At 46.1% G+C, this 19,567-nt stretch overlaps 2 protein-coding genes across 2 annotated transcripts; both read right to left on the bottom strand.

Moving 5' to 3' along the window:
- Window positions 1-3,752: 3,752 nt before the first annotated feature.
- Window positions 3,753-4,301, bottom strand: LOC145943208 (uncharacterized). The gene has a single exon (XM_083050690.1). It carries the CDS (start codon window positions 4,299-4,301, stop codon window positions 3,753-3,755), a length of 549 nt encoding a protein of 182 aa, XP_082906816.1.
- A 2,811-nt stretch (window positions 4,302-7,112) lies between these two features.
- On the bottom strand, window positions 7,113-7,472 carry LOC145943209 (uncharacterized). The gene has a single exon (XM_083050691.1). It carries the CDS (start codon window positions 7,470-7,472, stop codon window positions 7,113-7,115), a length of 360 nt encoding a protein of 119 aa, XP_082906817.1.
- Window positions 7,473-19,567: the final 12,095 nt, after the last annotated feature.

The raw sequence follows: 19,567 nt of genomic DNA on the forward strand, positions 1-19,567 counted from the left end.
CTTCTAAACTGATTATTTTTACATATTAAATATATATATATATATATATATAAATATGTATATACTGCACATACGTATATTGCACTACATATAGTATTATTTTTCTATCAGTCTTGTATCCAAATAAAAAAATTAACTTTTTTAAAACTGATTATTTTCATATACATAAATATCTGTATACGTACGTATACTGTTTTTTTATTGCACTATATGTTGTACTGTTTCTAACAGTCTTTATCTTTTGCAATAGTCTAATAGTCTTTCTAATAGAATTTTTAATTCTTTTTTTTTCATTATATCATTTAAATTTAAACGATACGTAGCATAACTGAATAAATTTTATATGAACAAACTAAACGTAATAGATGATATACGTATCATTAAACAATAAATCTTATATAAATTATAACATAAATCCGGTAACTACATAATTATGTTTAAATTTTCATTTGCTTTATCTTAATTAACGTTTTTGATTGTGTATCCACGTTTTAATCATAGGCACGCTTCGTTGTCCTAATAAGTCAGGATGCTTTTTAATTAATTTTCCAATTTCATTGGATGTGGGTAATTTGTTGTCAGTGGAATCTATGTAATGACCAAAAGCATTGATAACGATACGTTTTTCATTTTGTGTCCATTGCGACTAGATACTGGAAATATTAAAATATTATTAATTTATATAATTCTCTAGAGATTTACATATAATATTTAATCGACATTTTATAAAATATTTCAAAATTCATATCTACAGAGTATATGACAAAAAGTTTTGAATTAAAAATATACATGTAGATTAAGTCATCCAGAGCAAAAAGTTTTTTATTCTGTTTTGCAAACTATACAAATTTCAGAATAATTAATTAAGAAAGCCTTTATATAATATGGCCATTTTCAATAATTAATAACTAAAAATTTTTCGTGGCTTGCAAAAAATAATGATAGCTTTTGTTCAGGATGACCAAATCTACATGCATATTTTTTACTCAAAACTTTTCGTCACACATTTAGTTTCTTTTGATTCTATTTTATATTACGACAAATATAAATAAGACACTCAAGATGGCTATCGTTTAATTAGAGCTTTATTATACACAGTCTATTTTTGCGCGCTTCCACTCAGCAACCTAGTGCTGCCCACTACAATCTCTACATCCCTCCTTTCCTTTGGTTTAAAAAAACATTAACGGATAAAGTAATTTCTTCCCTTTTGATACAATAACGCAATGTGACAATCAGATAAAGGAAAAAGAAAAACAATGATCTTAATGGTCTAAATTGCACACGAATACTACATACGAGAGAAAATAAAAATAATCGTAGAATATAAAATAGAAAAAAAATTAAGTAAATAAAATCAATTAGTTTCCCTTTCCATCTATAACATATTCCTTCATCCAGAAAGGCTGTGTCTTCTTTCTCTGAGGTTTTAATTCTTGACTTGACTTCTTGGGAGTTTGATATGTTGATGGTATGTCTGTCTCGTGAGAAATATTGGTTCCTGGAGCTGGACTAGCAGAACGAGGGCCCACAGGAGTCTCGGAACTCGCGTCTGTACAAGAAACCACAGAAGACTTGGGGTTTGACTGACTCTGGGAGAGATCTGCTGAGGACTGCAATCAATTTCAGGATCTGGAATAGGGGAATCAAGTTTATGAAAAAATGATACGTTTCGTTCAAGTATAGAGCCTGTTGGCGTTTGAACTTTTACGGAAGAACCATGACGTGATATAACTGGCATTGGACTAGGATTATGGTGAGGGGTAACCTTGTTGGTTTTTTGCTGCTTCATGAGAGCGGTGTCTCCAGGAGCGATATTGCTTAGCGCAACATTTCTTGCACGATCAGCATAGAGCTTTCCTTTGTCCTTGATCCAAAGGTCTCTGTCTCGAAGATCTTCGTCCGCACTTCTTGATTTTCCTTGAAAAATACTCGGTAGCTTTGTCTTGATGGGTCTTGAATACATCAATTCTGCAGGTATCATATTGGTCACAGAGTGTGGAGTTGAATTATATGCTCTGAGATAGGTCCATAAAGCCTTTTGCCAGTCTTCTTTCTGTCCCTGTGCAATTCTTAGGCGTTTCCCGAGGGAACGGTTTCAACGTTCAATTTGGCCATTTGCTTGCGGCCAAAGGGCCATTACAGAGCGATGCATAATGTTTAGTGACAGGAGGAAATTCGTGAATTCTTTACTAAAAGAAGGGCCATTGTCGGAGACAACCACCTCAGGAAGATAGTATTTGTTGAAGATCTTTGTCATGAGCTTGATGGTTGCTTCGACTGTTGTATATTTTGTTATTTTGACTTCGACAAATCGGCTAAAATAGTCTATGACACAAAGTAAACTGTATCCTGAAGGAAAAGGTCCGACGTAGTCTATAGCTATTACTTCCCAAGGCCTGGAAGGCAGTGGCGTCCTAACCATTGGTACGGGATGTTCATCTCTAGCTTCCAACTGACAGCCAAAACAGGTCCTGACAAAGTTTTCAACATCTTGGGAAAGGCTTTTCCACCATATTCTTGACCGGAGCTGGAGCTTCATTGCAGGGATGCCTTTTTTTTTTTTTTTTTTTGCGCTGTGGAAACCTCATGGTACCACTCACCCCCGGGTAGGGGATGAGGGTTATATGGGATTCCTTGTCCCCCATCATCGATCCACGTGTGGATCGACGATGGGGTCCAAAACCTACCTCACGAAAACCACAGCGGGTGCCTTCGCTGGCGTTTATGGGGATGGCAAGGAACTGCCGAGCATGACTTCTTGCCATCCCCTGGCCCTACCTTCTCAGGAGAGCGTCCTCACCGAAAGGAGGATACTCTCCCCCGCGAATTGGTCGTGCGGTCCTTTCCCGGTTGTGACGCAGGGGGGCACCGCCCCCACGTCACGCCCACCCAAAGAGTTTGGGGGGCGGGGTCACGGCTCGAGTGATCCCGCTCGAGTCGCCACCCCCCGCCCCCGAAGCGGGGCTCCCTCTCCCTCCCTAAAGGGACGGGAGATTCGGCCGACGCTCCGGGGGCTCTTCTCCTGAGGGCTCCCCCCAGAAGGGGGGGAGTCCTCACCGCAGGCGCTCTGTGGCACCAGTGAGAGGGCCTCCGCTGCCGCGTCCCTTCCCGGGGGACCACGTGCAATGGGGCCCAGTGTGTTTCTGGGCCCCTGTGATCCCCCGTGCCCCCAGGTCGCGGTTCCCTCCCTTTACGGAATTCGACCATCGGCCTGGGGGCACCGCCGAGGCCCTCCCCTGGGGGAGGAACTCGGCAGGGGCGGGAGCGGATGCCGCCCGACTCCCGGCCGCAGGGCTTACGCCGTGCGGCCGCCAGCCGGGCGACACCCGCCCCCGCCCTCCTCCTTGGACTGCTCCGCCCTAACGGGCCACCGTACTTAACATGGGGCGAGGGGGGCACCGCGCCCCTCGCCCAACCATTCCGCCCTTTCGGGCCTCCTCCTCCACAACCGGGCGGGGGGGCACCGCGCCTCACGTCCAATCTCCCGTCTACTACTCCGCCCCCTCCGGGGGGCGTCTTCTTCTCCTGCGACGGGGGGGTCCGCCTCCGCGTCCCCGCCTTAGCGGGCCGCCCCGTCGCCGCCCCCTCTACCACGGGCACCTCTCTCTCGTGCCCTCTCGGCCACCGCCCCCTCGGGCCCGACCCGCCTCCGGCCACCACCACGGCGGTTTCCTCGCCCAGGCAGCCAGGAGGAGTCGTCCCTCCTCCCTGGATTCAGGGGAGAGAGGGAGTCTCCCCCCTCTTCCCCGTCACTCCCGCTCTCTTTCGGCCTCCTCCTTCTGCGTCATAACTTTGAAGCAGAAGGAGGAGACCGCCTCCCACGCTTCCTCGCTCCCGACCATCTTAGGAGCGATGGTCGGGAGCGACAGATCCTCCCCGATAATTTGGACAAGGACACGGCGCTCCTCTGCCCACGCCGGACAAAACTCCAGCGTGTGCTGTGCCGTGTCCCTGTCCTCCTCGCAGTGGTGGCACCTCGTGGTGCGCTCCTTCCCTATCTTACACAGGTATTCGCCGAAGCACCCATGTCCGGCGAACACCTGTGTAAGGTGGAACGACATCCTGCCGTGAGACTTATCCACCCACTCGTCTAACACCGGTCTCACGGCCCTGACGACTCTTCTTCCCGAGTTTGTTGGGGGGACATTTTCTAGGTAGTCCCCCCACTCCTCGATCATGCGTCGTCGGGCTTGCGTTCTGACGACGCCTCGGACCCTCTCAGTTACACTGAAGTTCATCCCACGGAGCTCCTTAATTCTTTCGTACACCCTTTTGTGGGTGCACGCCTGGAGCTCCATGGGAGGCAATCCCGCCAGGGCCGAGGCAGCTGTATGCGAAACTGTGCGGTATCCGCGGACGACGCGAATGGCCACTCTCCGCTGGATTTGGCGGAGGACGTCTTTAATACGTCGCGTGGCCATCGCCGCGTCCGCCCAAACTGGTGACCCGTAAAAGGGTCACTGAGTTTACCACGTTCGCATACAGCTTCCGTACCCGATCGTCTGGCCCGCCAAGGTTGGGCAGCAAGCGGCTAAGTGCCGCCGCTACCCCATTGGCTTTTACTGCCAGACGATCAAAATGGTCGCCAAAACGCCAAGTTCCGTCCAGCCAGAGTCCTAAGTATTTAATACTCTGCCCCAGCTGGACGGGGATGCCGTCCACGATAACATGGGCCCCTGGTGGCTTCCCCCGAGAACCATTATGAAAATAAATGGCCTCGGTTTTATGGGAGCCACCTTAAGGCCCAAGCCCTTAATAGAGCGCACCACACAGGCCACCGCCAGGTCCGCCATTCTCTTCGCGTCCCCCCAGTTATTCCCCCCGGCCAGGACTATAGTGTCGTCTGCATAGCAGACAGTCTGCTATGCAGACGACACTACAGCCGTGGGGGAGGGCAGAACGGAGCAAACTGTCGTATGTGATGTCCCACAGCAGTGGGCCCAAAACTGACCCCTGTGGGACACCACACGACACCGCCCTTCCGCGTTGAGTACCGGTTTTATCCCGGTACTCCAGGCTTCTGTCTCGGAAGTAGGCCTTTACGACCTCCACGAGGTATGGAGGGGCGCCATGATCTATGAGGGCGCCCCTCACCTTTCCCCAGGGCAGAGTGTTAAACGCGTTGGTGATATCCAACGCGATGGCTATCACCACCCTGCCCACGCTAGTTTCGGACTCCACGAGATGGCGGACGCATAAAATCGCGTCCGTTGTTGACCTGTTCTCGCGGAATCCGAACTGTTCCTCGTGGAGGTTCGGCCCCACTTCCCTCATCTGCCTGACGAGTCGGTCGGCAATAATTCGCTCAAAGAGCTTACTGACGTCATCGAGCAGGCAGATGGGCCTGTACGCGGAAGGCGCTCCGTCCGTTCTGCCCCCTTTAGGGATAAGAACCAGATAGGCCTTACCCCAGACTGGGGGGAACTCCCCTGCTTTTAAGCCGTATACAGCCGCTTGATCGGCTCCGACAGGTGCGTCAAGGCATACAGCCAGACCCTCCCGGGAATGCCATCTGGCCCCGGGGCTTTGTTACCCCGGGCTCTGAGCCTCTTGGCAATCCCGGCCAACTCGACACTGGACACTTCATACTCCTCCTCCCACGCGACGGGTTCCCTTATCTATAACTCGGGAACCCTATCGCACTGTGGGAAGAGGGTCGACAATATGTTATCTAACACATCTGTGTCCAGTGCCTCCGTCACAGGGGGCGTCCATCTTCGCAGTTTCTTCATCACTGCTTTGTATGGACGTCCCCAAGGGTCCGCATTGAGGTCCTGGAGTTGCTCGTCCCAGGACCTCGCCTTTGACTTTCTGATGGCGGCGCTCAGAGCATTACGTGATGTCCTGTAGTGCTCGAGCGCCTCTGCCATGCCCTCGTCGTTATCGCCGAGGCCGCGCCTCCTCATTCTCTTAAAGCGGCGTCTGGCTTGGACGGAGGTGCGTCTGAGATCCGCAATTTCCTCCAGTACGCCGCTCTCTGCAGCCTCGGCTTGGCTCGGGGCATTGAGATATCTCAAGCATCCCTTACTGTTTCCCCGAGCCATGCCACCTGGTTCTCAATCCCTTGCGGTGCCTCTGCACCGGGTCAGGTGGCTGAGAGCATGGCTGCCACCAGCCTGTCGGAGTCCAATTTGGCTAGGGCCCACCTTTTAGGTAGGTCCCCCCTTGGGTGCGGTTTAGCACCCCTCGGCGGGTGATGTCCACCCTCATCCGAATATATAAATGATCGGAGAGGGTCTCTTCGTCCATCACCCGCCAGTCACTAATCCTGTCCGCCGCAGAGGGAGATGCCCATGTTAAGTCAATAATGGACTCCCCCTGCGGCCTGACTAGGGTGCTGCTCGACCCCTGGTTGACAATGCAGAGGCCGAGAACCGCTGCCCAATCCTCCAAGACCCTGCCTTTATAGTCCGTTCGCCGGGAACCCCGGTGCGCCGATTTGGCATTGAAGTTCCCGGCGACCACAATGGGTTCGGGGAGTCTCCTCTGTACGATGAGTGATATCTCATCGAGGATATCCCCGAACGTGGCAGAGTCAACGCTGGGGGGGATGTAGCATCCTACTACCCACAGTGGGCCCCATTCCACGGCTGTATACGCTCGCCCGCTTCCAACTCTTATACATGGGGGGGAGTCTATCTCCCTCCTCCATGTAATCGCGACCGAGCCCGTATCATTACTTGCCCAACACGGATGGTCCGGTGGGACCCGATACGGCTCGGCCGCGATTCCAATCCCACATTTCCACTGCGCCAGGGTGTGCAGGAAAAGATCCTGAGCCCTGGCACAGTGGTTGAGATTCGCCTGGAGGAGGCCTATTTTCTTCGTCATTATAGACGTTGTTTAGGCCTCTTCCATGATTACCTCCACCAGCTCATTCTCATGAGCTGGGGGAGTGTCGACTCCCACCTTCTTCACCTGTTTAGAGGCGCCCCTTTCCCTTCGCTTTCGCTGGATTTTGGGCGCCTCTTTTTGTAGTCCTTGGGTGAGCCCGGGGGAGGTCAGACCATCCAGGAATCCCCCTTGGCTCCTCCTCTCTCTTCTCCCAGCGAACACTGAGCGGTCCCGGGGGAGGTCCAACCATCCCCGGAGCCCCCCCTGGTTCCTCCTCACTCTTTCTTCCGACCGCTGCTCTTGGCAGCCTTTCCTCTCTTCTTCGCGTGGCAGCTTTCGCTGCCAACGCGATGATTAGCTGGCAAGCCAGCCTCTACACATAAGACGCATCGCGTCTTTTCCTTGCATGCATTAGCCTTGTGGCCGGGGGAGCCGCAGTTGTGGCAGCAGCCACTTCTATCAATTGGGCTGCTGCACTGCTCCTTAACATGCCCTTTCTCCATGCAACGGAAGCATTGAAGAGGGCGCGCTTTAAGGGGCTCCACCCCGGCCACTACCCATCCTACTTTGACCTTGCCCACCGCGGCTACCTTGACCGCAGCCGCGACTGGGCATTGAAGCCAGAGTGTGCCCATGGCCCCCTTGTTAAAGCGGATTTGTCCCGCCTTAATTTCGGAGGCCTGGCACCCTCCTATCTTCACCACCTCCGCCTTCACCTCTTCCACGGTGGCCGATTCGTCGAGTCCGTGTAACCTTATTTCACCCCTCTTGCAGGGGCGGGTCACACGACCCCCTCTTTCCCTTCCAACGCCTCTCTAAGCTTCTGCGCAAAGAGATCCGCCTTTTGCGCTTTGCCTTCACCGGGGATCTCGTAGAGAATAGCCCCGGTGGCTGCTCTGCGGGCCTTCACGTCCTTGATGCCCAGCTCTTCAAGGTCCACCTTTTGGCGAGCCAAAGATATTGTCTCACCATATAGACCCTCGGGGCATGTGATCGTGATCGCCGCCGTCCGTGGAACTCTTCGCGCCCTCCTCGCGGCAACAGTCTTCGGGCCAGCCTTCCTCATAACCCTCTGACTCAGAGAGGGGGAGGCCTTCGGGGCCTTGCTGCCGTTTGCGGAGGAGGGTAATTTGGGCTGTGATGTTGTAGCCTTTATCTTCCTCGCCTCCTTCCTCCCCACTACCTTTACCCAGGATGACTCCTGGGGGTCCAAAGGCTGCGGGAGTGGAGGGGGATTTTTGGCGGCGGTGGGTACTGCAGTTTGAGCTTTTGGTTTGTGCTCAACCCTGCCCTGCTCCTTGACCTTAGAACTGCCACCCTTCTGGGTGGGGTTCTTATTCTTCTCCTTTTTCCCGGCACCTGTCCCAGGGACCGGTCCCTTCGGAGGCTCGGCGTACTGGCAACTGGTGTCCGAAGGGGTCTTCCGGCTCGGGGGAGGTCTCACCAAGGGCGCTTTAGTGCCCTTCTTCAGCTTCTCCCTCTTGTCCAGGAGGCTCTGGATTTTCGATGTTAGTTCATCGAACTTCTTCATGTCCTCCTCATCCGTAGAATTCCTGGAGGATAATCCTCCAGCCTCTTGGCGACTCCCTTTACAGGGAGTCTTATGGCTGGAGGTTGTATGATGACCTCCTCCATGTCAACCTCCATCTCCATTATTGGCGGGGGTGGAGGGATATTCCCCTTTTTTGCACTGGAGTTATCTTCAGTGCGTGGCGGTATCGTGGGTGGAAACCGGGGTTTTCTCCCGGGTACGATGCCCTCTCCTTCCCTAAGGCGCTTAGTTTCATCTTTAAGCATCAGAACCTCCGATCTTAGGATCCTGTTCTGCTGCTTCAGGCTCTCCACCTTCCCGATCTGGGGCTACGGGTATGGCCGCCATGTTCGTGGCCAGAGCGGTTAGCGCAGCCTGGAGATAACAGGCCACTTCTGAAACCTCCTTCCTCATTGTACCCTTCAGGTTCTTACTGAGGATGGCCCACTTTTTGAGGACTGTTACGTTTTCCAGTCCTCGGGCCGCAACATCGGTGGTCGGAGATTGGTGGATCTCATCCGCGAAATCGGCTACCTTTTGGTCAAGCCGTGACCAGGCCTGACAATGATTCATCGGCGTCGTGGGATCCAGCATGGACCTTTCCTCTCGAAGCTCCTTTTTGGCCAATTGAACTTGTCTCTTGGCCTTGAGCCTCTTAAAGCCGTGGTGACAGGGTGCCCCTGCTTTCATTTTTTAGGGAGGGGTTCTTCCTCCGTATTTTTACGTATACGTCCTCCTCCGTGGTGGTGATGACATCCACGAGTTCTTCGTGCTCCGCTCCTCTGTCCGAGTTCCCAGTTGGGTTCTCGCGAAGGTCCGCTACGGGGCACTATCTCCTCCTTTCTAATCAAGACCGATACCGGTCTGATGTCCTTTAAGTTAATCTTGGAGGACTTGAGTCCCGGCTTGGAACCTTTGGCCTCTTCCTCCCCCTTGCTCATGCTCCTTGTCTTGGTGTTTGTTTCGTTGCTGTTCATTTTTGTTTGTTCCCACTCCCTGCGGAGGCTCGACCGGCCGGCGTATCTCCCACCGGCCAGGGGACGACTCGAAACATGACCGGAATCGCCCCCCAAACCGGTGCCCCGGGGACTCCCGTGGGGCCGGCTTATGCCACAGGCCGGGGGGGATACCGCACCCCCGGCACAGGACTCCGAGCCCCTTACTCCCCCATGAGAGGTTTGACTCCCCCATGGGGTTTCGGGGGTCCCCCGCCTCCGACAACGGGGGCACCTCCGCAGGTGACGCCACTCGGGGGGCCCCACGGACGCTTCGGACAGGGTCGCCGCTCCTCGGCCCTGCCCTACACGCCGTGGCGACCAGCCGCCCCCCCCCCCGGTTACATCACTTCCGGCGAAAGGGACAACACCTCTCCCGGCCGGCCGGTTCGGAAGGGGAAACGGTTCCGACCGGCCAGGAGTGCATACTCTCACCGCTGGGACCCGCCTCGGAAACGTTCGAGCGGCCCCAGCGGCAGACCCGCGTGGCACCCTCCGGGCAATGCCCCTTGGGTAACCCCTCCGGGCAAGGCCCCTCGGGTAGTCACGGCTGGTCTCCTCCCCCTGCGGCCCCCGCCGCCGAAAAAAAAAGAAAAAAGAACCCGCCCCGCGACCCCGGGGGGAACACCTCCGGGAATAACCCCGAAAATACCCCCCCCCCCAGAGACACAGGACAGAACCCCGGCGGCCGAGCCCGCAGACTGCATGGCGGGAGGACAAGCGCCGAAGCGCCGTGCAATGTCCTCTCCTAACAGTGCCATGCCACCGGGCGTTTGAATTCCGGGCCGCAATCCCTTACCACATACGAGCCGAAGCTCTAACGGGGAAGTGGGCCCCGTCCCCCCGGACTGAAAGAAGCTCTCCTAGTCCGAGAGGAGTCCCCCGAAAACGGAGGGACGAGTGTACCCCATAACACGGGGTACGGACCACTCTTGGCACCCCTCGCAAGGTTGTCCCCTTGCGAAGGATGGGCCCCCCCACCACGCCAAGGTGGAGGTCCACGGGGGGGATTGCAGGGATGCCTAAGTGTCCTTCATGGGCAATTTCCAGGGCACGCTCGACCAAAACTTTTGGCAGAACTATTCTATTCCCGCGCATAAGAATGCCGTCTATTTCCATCAATTCAGCAGAAATGAGCTGGTAGAACCTGTATGTCTTCTCCCATCTGTCTGTTCTGAGGCTAGACATAATGTCTTGCAATGTTTGATCTTCTAGTGTGGCCTTAGCAATTTCAGGCAAGGATAAAGTTCTTGGAATTGTGATGTCCACAATGTCTGGTGCATCCTTTATATTTGTCCGAAAGTTTGATTCCAGTTAGTGAAAACAAGCGAGACAGTGGATCCGCAATATTAGATTTTCCAGGTCTATATTCGATCTCATAATCAAACTTTTGCATGCGTAGAACCCACCTGTTTATCCTAATGTTTGGAGGTTTAGCATAAGGGCCAAAAATTGCTTGCAGTGGTCGGTGATCAGTGATAAGCTTAAATCGATGTCCAATTAAATACCATTCAAATTTTTCACATCCGCACACAATTGCTAGGCCTTCCTTCTGTCTGGGAGTAGCGAAACTGCACATCCGATAAAGCCTGGCTGGCGAATTTGATGATTCTTGGTTCCTTATTGATGATTTGCAAAAGGACAGCTCCAAGGCCCACAGGCGAAGCATCACAAATGAGGATGGTTGGAGCTCCTTTCTGGAAAAAACTCAAGACTTTGGGTGAGACCATTTGTTGCTTCAAATGATTTATGTTGACTCGGTCCCCACTTAAAGGCTACATTTTTTCTTGTCAAACTTCTGAGAGGTTCATTCATGGTTGCAAAATCCGGTATGTATTTAGATACGAAAGTAATTAAACCCAGGAAGCTTTGTACCTCGGTCTTGGTCTGTGGTGGACGGAAGTTAGTAATAGCGGACTTAATATCATCAATTGGCTCTATTCCTGAAGGGCTTAGAATGTGACCAACGAATGTTACTCTCTTGGCTCCAAAAACAGACTTTTTTAAATTTAATGTCATTCCACAGTCTTGGATACGACGTAGGGCGGCCATGAGTCTTCGGTCATGTTCTTCTTTTGTAGAGCCCCAGATAATCCAGTCATCGAAATAAACCAAGACTCCTTCTAGGTTAGCTGCAACGTGAGTTTCCATCCTTTCTTGGAAATTCTCGGGCGCACATGTTAGACCAAACATAAGTCTTTTATATCTAAATAATCCTAGATGAGTTCTGAAAGTCGTTATTTCTCTAGAATTTTTAGCCAACATTATTTGATGGAAGGCGTTTCGAAAATCAAGCTTGGAGAACATCATTGGAGTCTTGTCTATTCTTGCCAACAACTCCTCAGGGATAGGGATTGGGAATCTTTGACGTTGAACTGCAGTGTTGGCGAGTCGCATATCAATGACTAATCTCCACTGTTTGGTTCCTTGAAGATCTTTCTTCGATACTATGTGCGCACATGAAACCCACGTTGTTGATTTTGTTGCAGGCTCAATTATATAATTGGCGAGATTTTCTTGAATTTCCTTCTCCACTATATTTTGCTGATGTAGTGGTATCACTCGCTCTTTCTGAATGACTGGTTTCACGCTCTTGTCAATATCAAGTTCCAGTTGAAAATCCTTTAAGAGACCGACTCCCTGAAACAGCTTAGGAAACATTTTAGGAATTTTCTGGTAATCCAAGTCAAACTTAAAGTCAACACTGTTGATAATCTTATGTTTACAAGTGCAATTATTGTTTACATTCGGTCCGACTTTAAGAAATCCGATCTCAATAGATGTTTTCTTGGACAAGATAGCAACTCCTTCTCCATCGTAGACTCTAAAGTTAGCGTCAACAAGCGTATTACCATTTTGTGCAGAGATGTCCACCCTAAAACTGCCTATTGTCCGCAACGTATGTTCTCCATACGCACAGATTGATCTTCTTTCAGCACGGGAACTCTTAACTATAATACCTTTCGTTTTTAGTTCCTCCCATAGCTTCTTTGGAATGACATTTACATTTGCTCCTGAATCAGGCAGTACAAAGATTAGACAATTACCGACGGTCAATGGGATTAAATCTTCCGCGTTCTTGATGTCCTTACTAATACGAAAAATGATTGCTTGATTAATCTGTGATTCGCTTTGTTTATAGGTCGATTTTGTTTTTTGTTTGCTGGGTACTTTGAAAGACGTATTTGTCTCTATTTCTTCCGCTGTAGAATCTTCATCTTCGTCGTCAATTTGAAGTGTAAAAGCATAGCTTGGTTTAGCTTTATCTTCACTCTTGGAGTCATAATTTAGATATTTTAATGAATACTGAGGTGGCAATTTTGTGGCTCCTTCATCTGATTCCGAATCTTCAGAATTACTTTCGGACTCCTCTTCATCTAAGTTCCTTACTTCCTTGTTTTGATGCTTCTTTTTGAATTTCTTTTGTTTGGAGTCGTTCTGATGTCCCTTTTCTTTTTTCTTTGAAGATTTCAATTTCAGGCAAGCAGCTGCGATGTTGTTCATCCCACTACAAAATGAGCATTTCCGCTTTGCAATTTGGATCAAATCTAACATGACCATATTCATTGCATCCGTAACATCTCTTTCCGCCGATAGAGAGTCTGTTTACACCTTCTGATAGATTAGTTTCCGTACTGACGGCTGGGGTGGTATGAGAAAGTATCCGCTCGTGTAATCTAGCCATGTCTTGAGTCCTTGCAAGCGTTAGTCCGTTTTCTGAAAGAGCTTCCTTATTCAGATCCTTTCTGACTTCATTTCATGGGCAAACTCGATGAAATTGATCACGTACTTCTCTGTTCGTATCCGCGAAATTACAATAAGCTGCCTGTCCCTTTAATCTGGCGAGAAATGAATCTACTAACTCACCAGGATTTAATTTCATGCTTCGAAATTTGTCAGTCTCATATAATTCATTGACTTTAGGACTAAAATAATTTGAGAGGATTGTAATGCAATCCTCATATACATCAGGTGCTGATGCTGGAGGTGTTTGAGTAATATCTATTTCACCTTTGATACTGTAGAAGATGTCTTGAACGTCTTGGCCGGCCTTATGAAGGAGGCGTGCTCTCTTGTTAATCGAGGTATTAAGGTCCTACAGCATAGCACTGGAATGATCGTAGCCACTTTTTCCATCTCAGTCCAAGCGTATTTTGGTCGCCGTGCACATCGAATTGTCCTAATCCTTCTTTGTCCGACATCGTGGTGATGGTACGAAGTGTGGTTATGTCGTCTTCTAATTACTAATGACACTATTTTCCATCCACTCATTCGATTTCTAAAACTTTTATCCTCGTCGCCAATGTAGTTTCTTTTGTTTTGATTCTATTTTATATTACGACAAATGTAAATAAGGCACTCAAGATGGCTATCGTTTAATTAGAGCTTTATTATACACAGTCTATTTTTGCGCGCTTCCACTCAGCAACCTAGTGCTGCCCACTACAATCTCTACAACACACCTTAATATAAATATAATATAATAATATAAATATAATATAATAATATAAATATAATATACATATATAAATATAATAATATAAATATAAATATAAATAAATATATATAAATTAAATATATAAATGTATACAGAATAGATTTTTGGACATTTTAATCAATCGACTGGAATATTTCAGAGCTCTTAAGTTTAAGACAAAAATGTTTCAAGTAAAAGTTATTTGATGTTATTTGATCATCTAATAGTGATCTTTATTTGACTTTGAAGTCTAATCGAAGTCCAGAAGATTATTTCAAGGTCAATTTAATTTTTTAATATAATCACTATAATTTTTTTATTTAAATCGATTCCTTGCAATATTTGGGATAAAAAGTTATATGAGTGAGATGACTAGAAAGTGAATAGATTACGAGATATTTGTACTTTATTGTGACTTAACTTTACATAAACTATGAAATATCTTGTAAAATATTTATTTTCCGCTATTCTTATCTCGATAATTTTATGCACAAAATGAGAAAAATCAATTGATGTAAAGAAAACACATAGTTGTTTTTAAGAAAAAATATGTAGCTGCTAGTTGCAAATTACATATTTTTTCCTAAAAACAGCTATGCATTTTCTTTTCACCAATTGATATAAATAAAATATAAAATCAAATCTGTAATCATAATCAAATTTATGCATTTATGTGTATAATTATTGCAAAATAATTTTTTATTTACTTTTTTTTCTTTGTTGAAAATCCTGTAATTGACGGTTCTGATCAATTTTTCCTTTATATTTATCACATTTTGATCATTTTGCATATTATCACCTAAATGACTAGTATCCGACAATGTATGAGGTTCATCAACATCTTCATCTACATTTACATTAACAGAAATTTACATTATATTTACATTAAATTTACATTACATTTATATTAACAGAATTTATGAATCTGACAGGTATTATAATCTATACCGATAGGATGTTATATTTAAATTTAAGAATTAAACTGGCATTTTTAAGAGCGGTACGCGGATTTCGGGTCGTTGATTCCAACGAAATATTAAATATTGTTGGAATTAAATACTTGTGCACGGGGCACGAATTTTTACTTGGTATACTGCCAAGACTTTTTCCGGAATAATCTCGACTCGAGATGTTTAATTCCGATTATCCCCCCCCCCTAAACGATATTTAATATTTTGTTGGAATCAACGCACCGAAATCCGCGTATCGCTCTTAAAAATGCCAGTTTAATTCTTAAATTTATATTTAATATATAGAAGAGCGTTTTAAAAATTTCTTAATGTTTAATTTACGCCGGCTGAAAAAAGGCGTTATTTATAATATAGTTATATAAAAGGGGAAAGAAAGAAGTATTGTTTCGAAGGGTCTGAATAGCTTAGAGGTAAGAGCAGTCGCCCGGCAAGCGAAAGACTCGGGTTCGATTCCCGATTCAGCGACTTTCGGACCAATATTTTTCTCGTATATTTCTTTAGGGGGGGTCAGGGGGGATAATCGGAATTAAAAATCTCGAGTCGAGATTATTCCGGAAAAAGTCTTGACAGTATACCAAGTAAAAATTCGTGCCCCGTGCACAAGTATTTAATTCCAACGATATTTAATATTTCGTTGGAATAAACGCACCGAAATCCGCGCACCGCTCTTAAAAATGCCAGTTTAATTCTTAAATTTATATTTAATATATAGAAGAGCGTTTTAAAAATTTCTTAATGTTATATTTAAAACCGTTTTAATTTTATCTTTAGATGTAAACGCCGTTTTATTGGCTACACACACATAGCATCTAAAGATAGCTTAAAGCAGCCTTAAATGTAAGATTAAATTATGAATGCGTGCTCTTCTACATCAAAAAAATCTATATCTTAAATTCTAAATTAGATCCATCCATTCTTTAATCATTACTAGACTAAAATGTGATTAAAAGAATCAATATTATTTATGAAAGTGTTACGTCCGGCGGACTCCACGATTCCTTTCTTTCCCACGACCAAGGCGAAGTTTGTTGTTAGGTAAATAAAAAAGGAAGAAAAGAGATAATAATAATCTAAGCTGCACGTATATAATAAAACGAAAGTGCCCAGCGAAACGGACAGCTGCAGATATCGTGAGCGACCGATAAATATTACAAAATCGGTAAATACAAAAGACCAGGCGGAAAGATGCCGAAAGCGGATTCTTGCCGACACTCTCGCGAATAATAAGTTAAAATCACAAATCGGGAAAACACAACGACGGCGAGAACGCAAATCCTTCCCTGGTAAGATTAGGGGAAAACAAATAATGAAAACGAAAGTGTGCAAAATAAGATAGCACACCTGCGGGTATTCTCGCGAGGAAGCGGCGAAAAATATAAAGATTAAAAAGATGCCACACGCATCGACTCTCAGCAAACAAGCTCTAAGCCGCACGTGAGGGCAATAAAGCGAGAACCCGCCGATAAAAGCGGCACTAACAAACGCCAAATATCGCGATATAGGAAAAACTAACAACAAACACCGCCGCCGATATCGAAATCTCGAGACATCCCCGTTTTGGAAAGCGAGCTCCGATTCGCAGACACCTGCACTAAACTTTTGATTCGTCGATCCTTGCAACGCTCTCCATAGAAAGGGAAAGTAAAAATATTAAAAACGCGATTATGAATTTCTATTCGCAGGATTTTGTCAAAAGGCGGAACGGAGGGCGTGAATCAAAAACCGGGGTATAAACGCGAACTTTTCTGCGGAGCGACACTTATCGTTCTTCCGTGTAATCCGTGCTTTCCTTTCTTTCTTTCCAAATTTTAATAAACTAAGCGAACAAAGAAATAAATAAGAAAAAAAGTAGTGATAGTATGAGAGTTCTAACCCAGATCCTCTAAGGGGGGGTGAAGGGCGAGGGAAACCTACGGCGCGGAGGAATGACGTCACGCGGGGAGGGGGAATGACGTCACGCGGGGAGGGGAAATCGTCCGCGATGTATCGTGAGGTGTCCGCGGGGACGGGTGAGGCGTCCGCGAGGTTATGGTCCGCGAGGGGTCCGCGGGGAGGGGGGAGGCGTCCACGATGTTAGGGTCCGCGAGGGGGCCGCGGGGAAGGGAAAGCGTTCGCTAGGGTCCGCGGGGAGGGGAAAGCGTCCGCGATTTAGGGGGCGGGTCCGCGAGCGGTCTGCGGGGTGAGGGGAATCCGCGAAAGACCGCGTGAAGCTTTGTAGGTGAGGGGTCCGCGGGGAAAGAGGAATCCGCGAAAGACCGCATGAAGCTTTATGGGTGAGGGGTCCGCGGGGAGAGAGGAACGCGAAGGAGAGCGCGAGGCGCACGCGAGAGAGAGAGATGACGCACGCGAAGGAGAGAGATAGCGGTTGCGAGATAGTGCGAGATGGAGAGGTAGCACAGCGAGGAGATGACGCGAAGGAGAGCGCGAGGCGCACGCGAGCGAGATATCGCAAGAGCGAGAGAGATAGCGGTCACGAGAAGGAGAGAGATATCGCGAGGCGAGATAGCGCATCTTAATCAAAAATAAAATATACATTTTAAAAATAATAACAATTTTAATATGTATCAAGTGTATTATACATTTGTGTGTGTGTTATTAAAATTAAAAAATTTAAATTTAAAATATATACATATAATAAAAAATATATGATTATTAATAATATGATATAAAATATAAAAATAATATAATATGAATATAAGAATATGAATATAAGAATATGGGCGGCTGCGAGGTGGTGAGGTGGTCGGGTGGTGGCAGCCGGGTGGGACTCCTACATAACAGAAAATTTTTTATTAAATATATTATTATTTATTTTATCAATCATTTTATTATTTTAATAATTTATAATTGAAAAGAAATACTTACAACAATTATTCCTCCTCAGAGGATTCTCTATGCTCAGCATAGTAAAATCTACAAACGCTCGACTCGAATTGGTGATAACGATTTTTCGGATCAGCATCAAATTTCATAGCCCATAGTTGATAATTTAGAGCATCAGTATGAGATTTTTTCAAACCTATTTCACACCCATGTATCATCTGCACGATTGAATTAACCGGAGTGTTTGTCGATACTGCCGGAACATTCATATCTACGCTTAAGAAACGTTTGCGTAGCGATCTTTTTAAGTCTTGGAGTTGCACGATTCGAGCTTTCCGCGACTGCAAATTTCCAATTAATAATTTCTTGGGGTTGATTTTCATTCCGAAAATTCTCATTAGTTCTTGTGGGCATTATCCTTCTAACAAGTCGATACATCCGCAATCTGGCTCCCACATACAGTAAAACTTTTTATCAATTTCATGTGGATGCATTCCTCCGATTAAATCATGTTCTTTCAGCTCAGCAGCCTTCTCGAACACAAGTTGTTCCAGTAATTCAATGTATTCCTCCAGAGTTAACATCTTTACAGCACTTCCAGAATTATATATTTTATGTTTAATGCTTTCACACAACACTTGAGTACAAGTCTGCTACTCTATGACACGATACATATATTATAATGTCGCTCCCCTCTTGATTTTTAATTCTACATCTCTCTTGTTCTAACTGGAGTATCATGTCTCGGCTAGCTCATCACTTTTTAAATCTCCAGAGAACGAAGAAATAGTTTTGTCAGCTATATCTTATTGGGAAAGAAATAATTAAACACAGATTAACAATAAAAATACTTTATTTGTTACAAGCATCGTGAAGAATATCATTTACAGCACAAGTTAATAATTCACAATCAATAAGTGATTCGTTGTCAAACATAGGGCTATCACGTATCGCCTTTGCAGCATTGCTCGCATCGCGGATATTATCACGTTGTAAAATATTTACAAATTGATTAAATTTTTCTGTAACACTATGCGTATTTTCACACAGCCAGAAATACATATGATCTATACATTTTTCGAAATTGAATAAATATTGTAACGTTGACGGTTTCATATACAAAGTATTAGAAGATAATGTGATTTTTATAATTTTTGAAGTAGACCTGTTAACCACTTCAAGTATCAGATCACAAATCCGTAGCGGAGTTTCAGTTAGTCGCTCAATATCAGCTTGTTTCTGCATTAGCGATTTCCATGTTTCAATAGGCAATATTATTTGATTGCCTCGATTATCGCCAATAGTCAATTCCACATAAGATATGACTCCAACACAAATTCCTATTTCCAAATATTTGTATGACGTAGCAGTCAGGGCGTATCTTCTTCCAAGTATACGGACCGCACGATGAGAGAAAGCGCTATAAAAATTGTGATTATTTAAAAATCATTATTTAAAAATCATTATTTGACAAAAAAGAATCGAAACTTACTTGTCACATTTCTTCTTGCACAAAACATCACTCTCCTGAATTCTCGAAGCGTAATAATTCATGCTTCCGGCAGAGTACATTTTAAAAGAACCTTTCAAATAAGTGATTGATACAATACTAAATCATTATTACAAGGTTTATTGAAACAATGCAATGGGGTGGGGATTATTGCTGACGCAATATTATTTTTAACCAATCATCAAAGCGCCGCTGCAAGGCCGCGATGACATCATCCTCAACGAAAAATTAGATGTAAAATAATGCAACATATCCAAAATTTCAAGCGCCAATGCACGGCTGCTATGACATCATCCGTACGTGACAAAATCACAATTATCCGATTTGCAATATGTATCACGAGCGCCAATGTACGGCTGCTATGACATCACCCTCAACGAAATATTAGATGTAAAATAATGCAACATATCCAAAATTTCAAGC

This window comes from Prenolepis imparis, unplaced genomic scaffold (genome assembly GCF_030444845.1).
Source record: "Prenolepis imparis isolate NDT839.2.m4 unplaced genomic scaffold, iyPreImpa1.0 SCAF_11, whole genome shotgun sequence".
Taxonomy (NCBI): domain Eukaryota; kingdom Metazoa; phylum Arthropoda; class Insecta; order Hymenoptera; family Formicidae; genus Prenolepis; species Prenolepis imparis.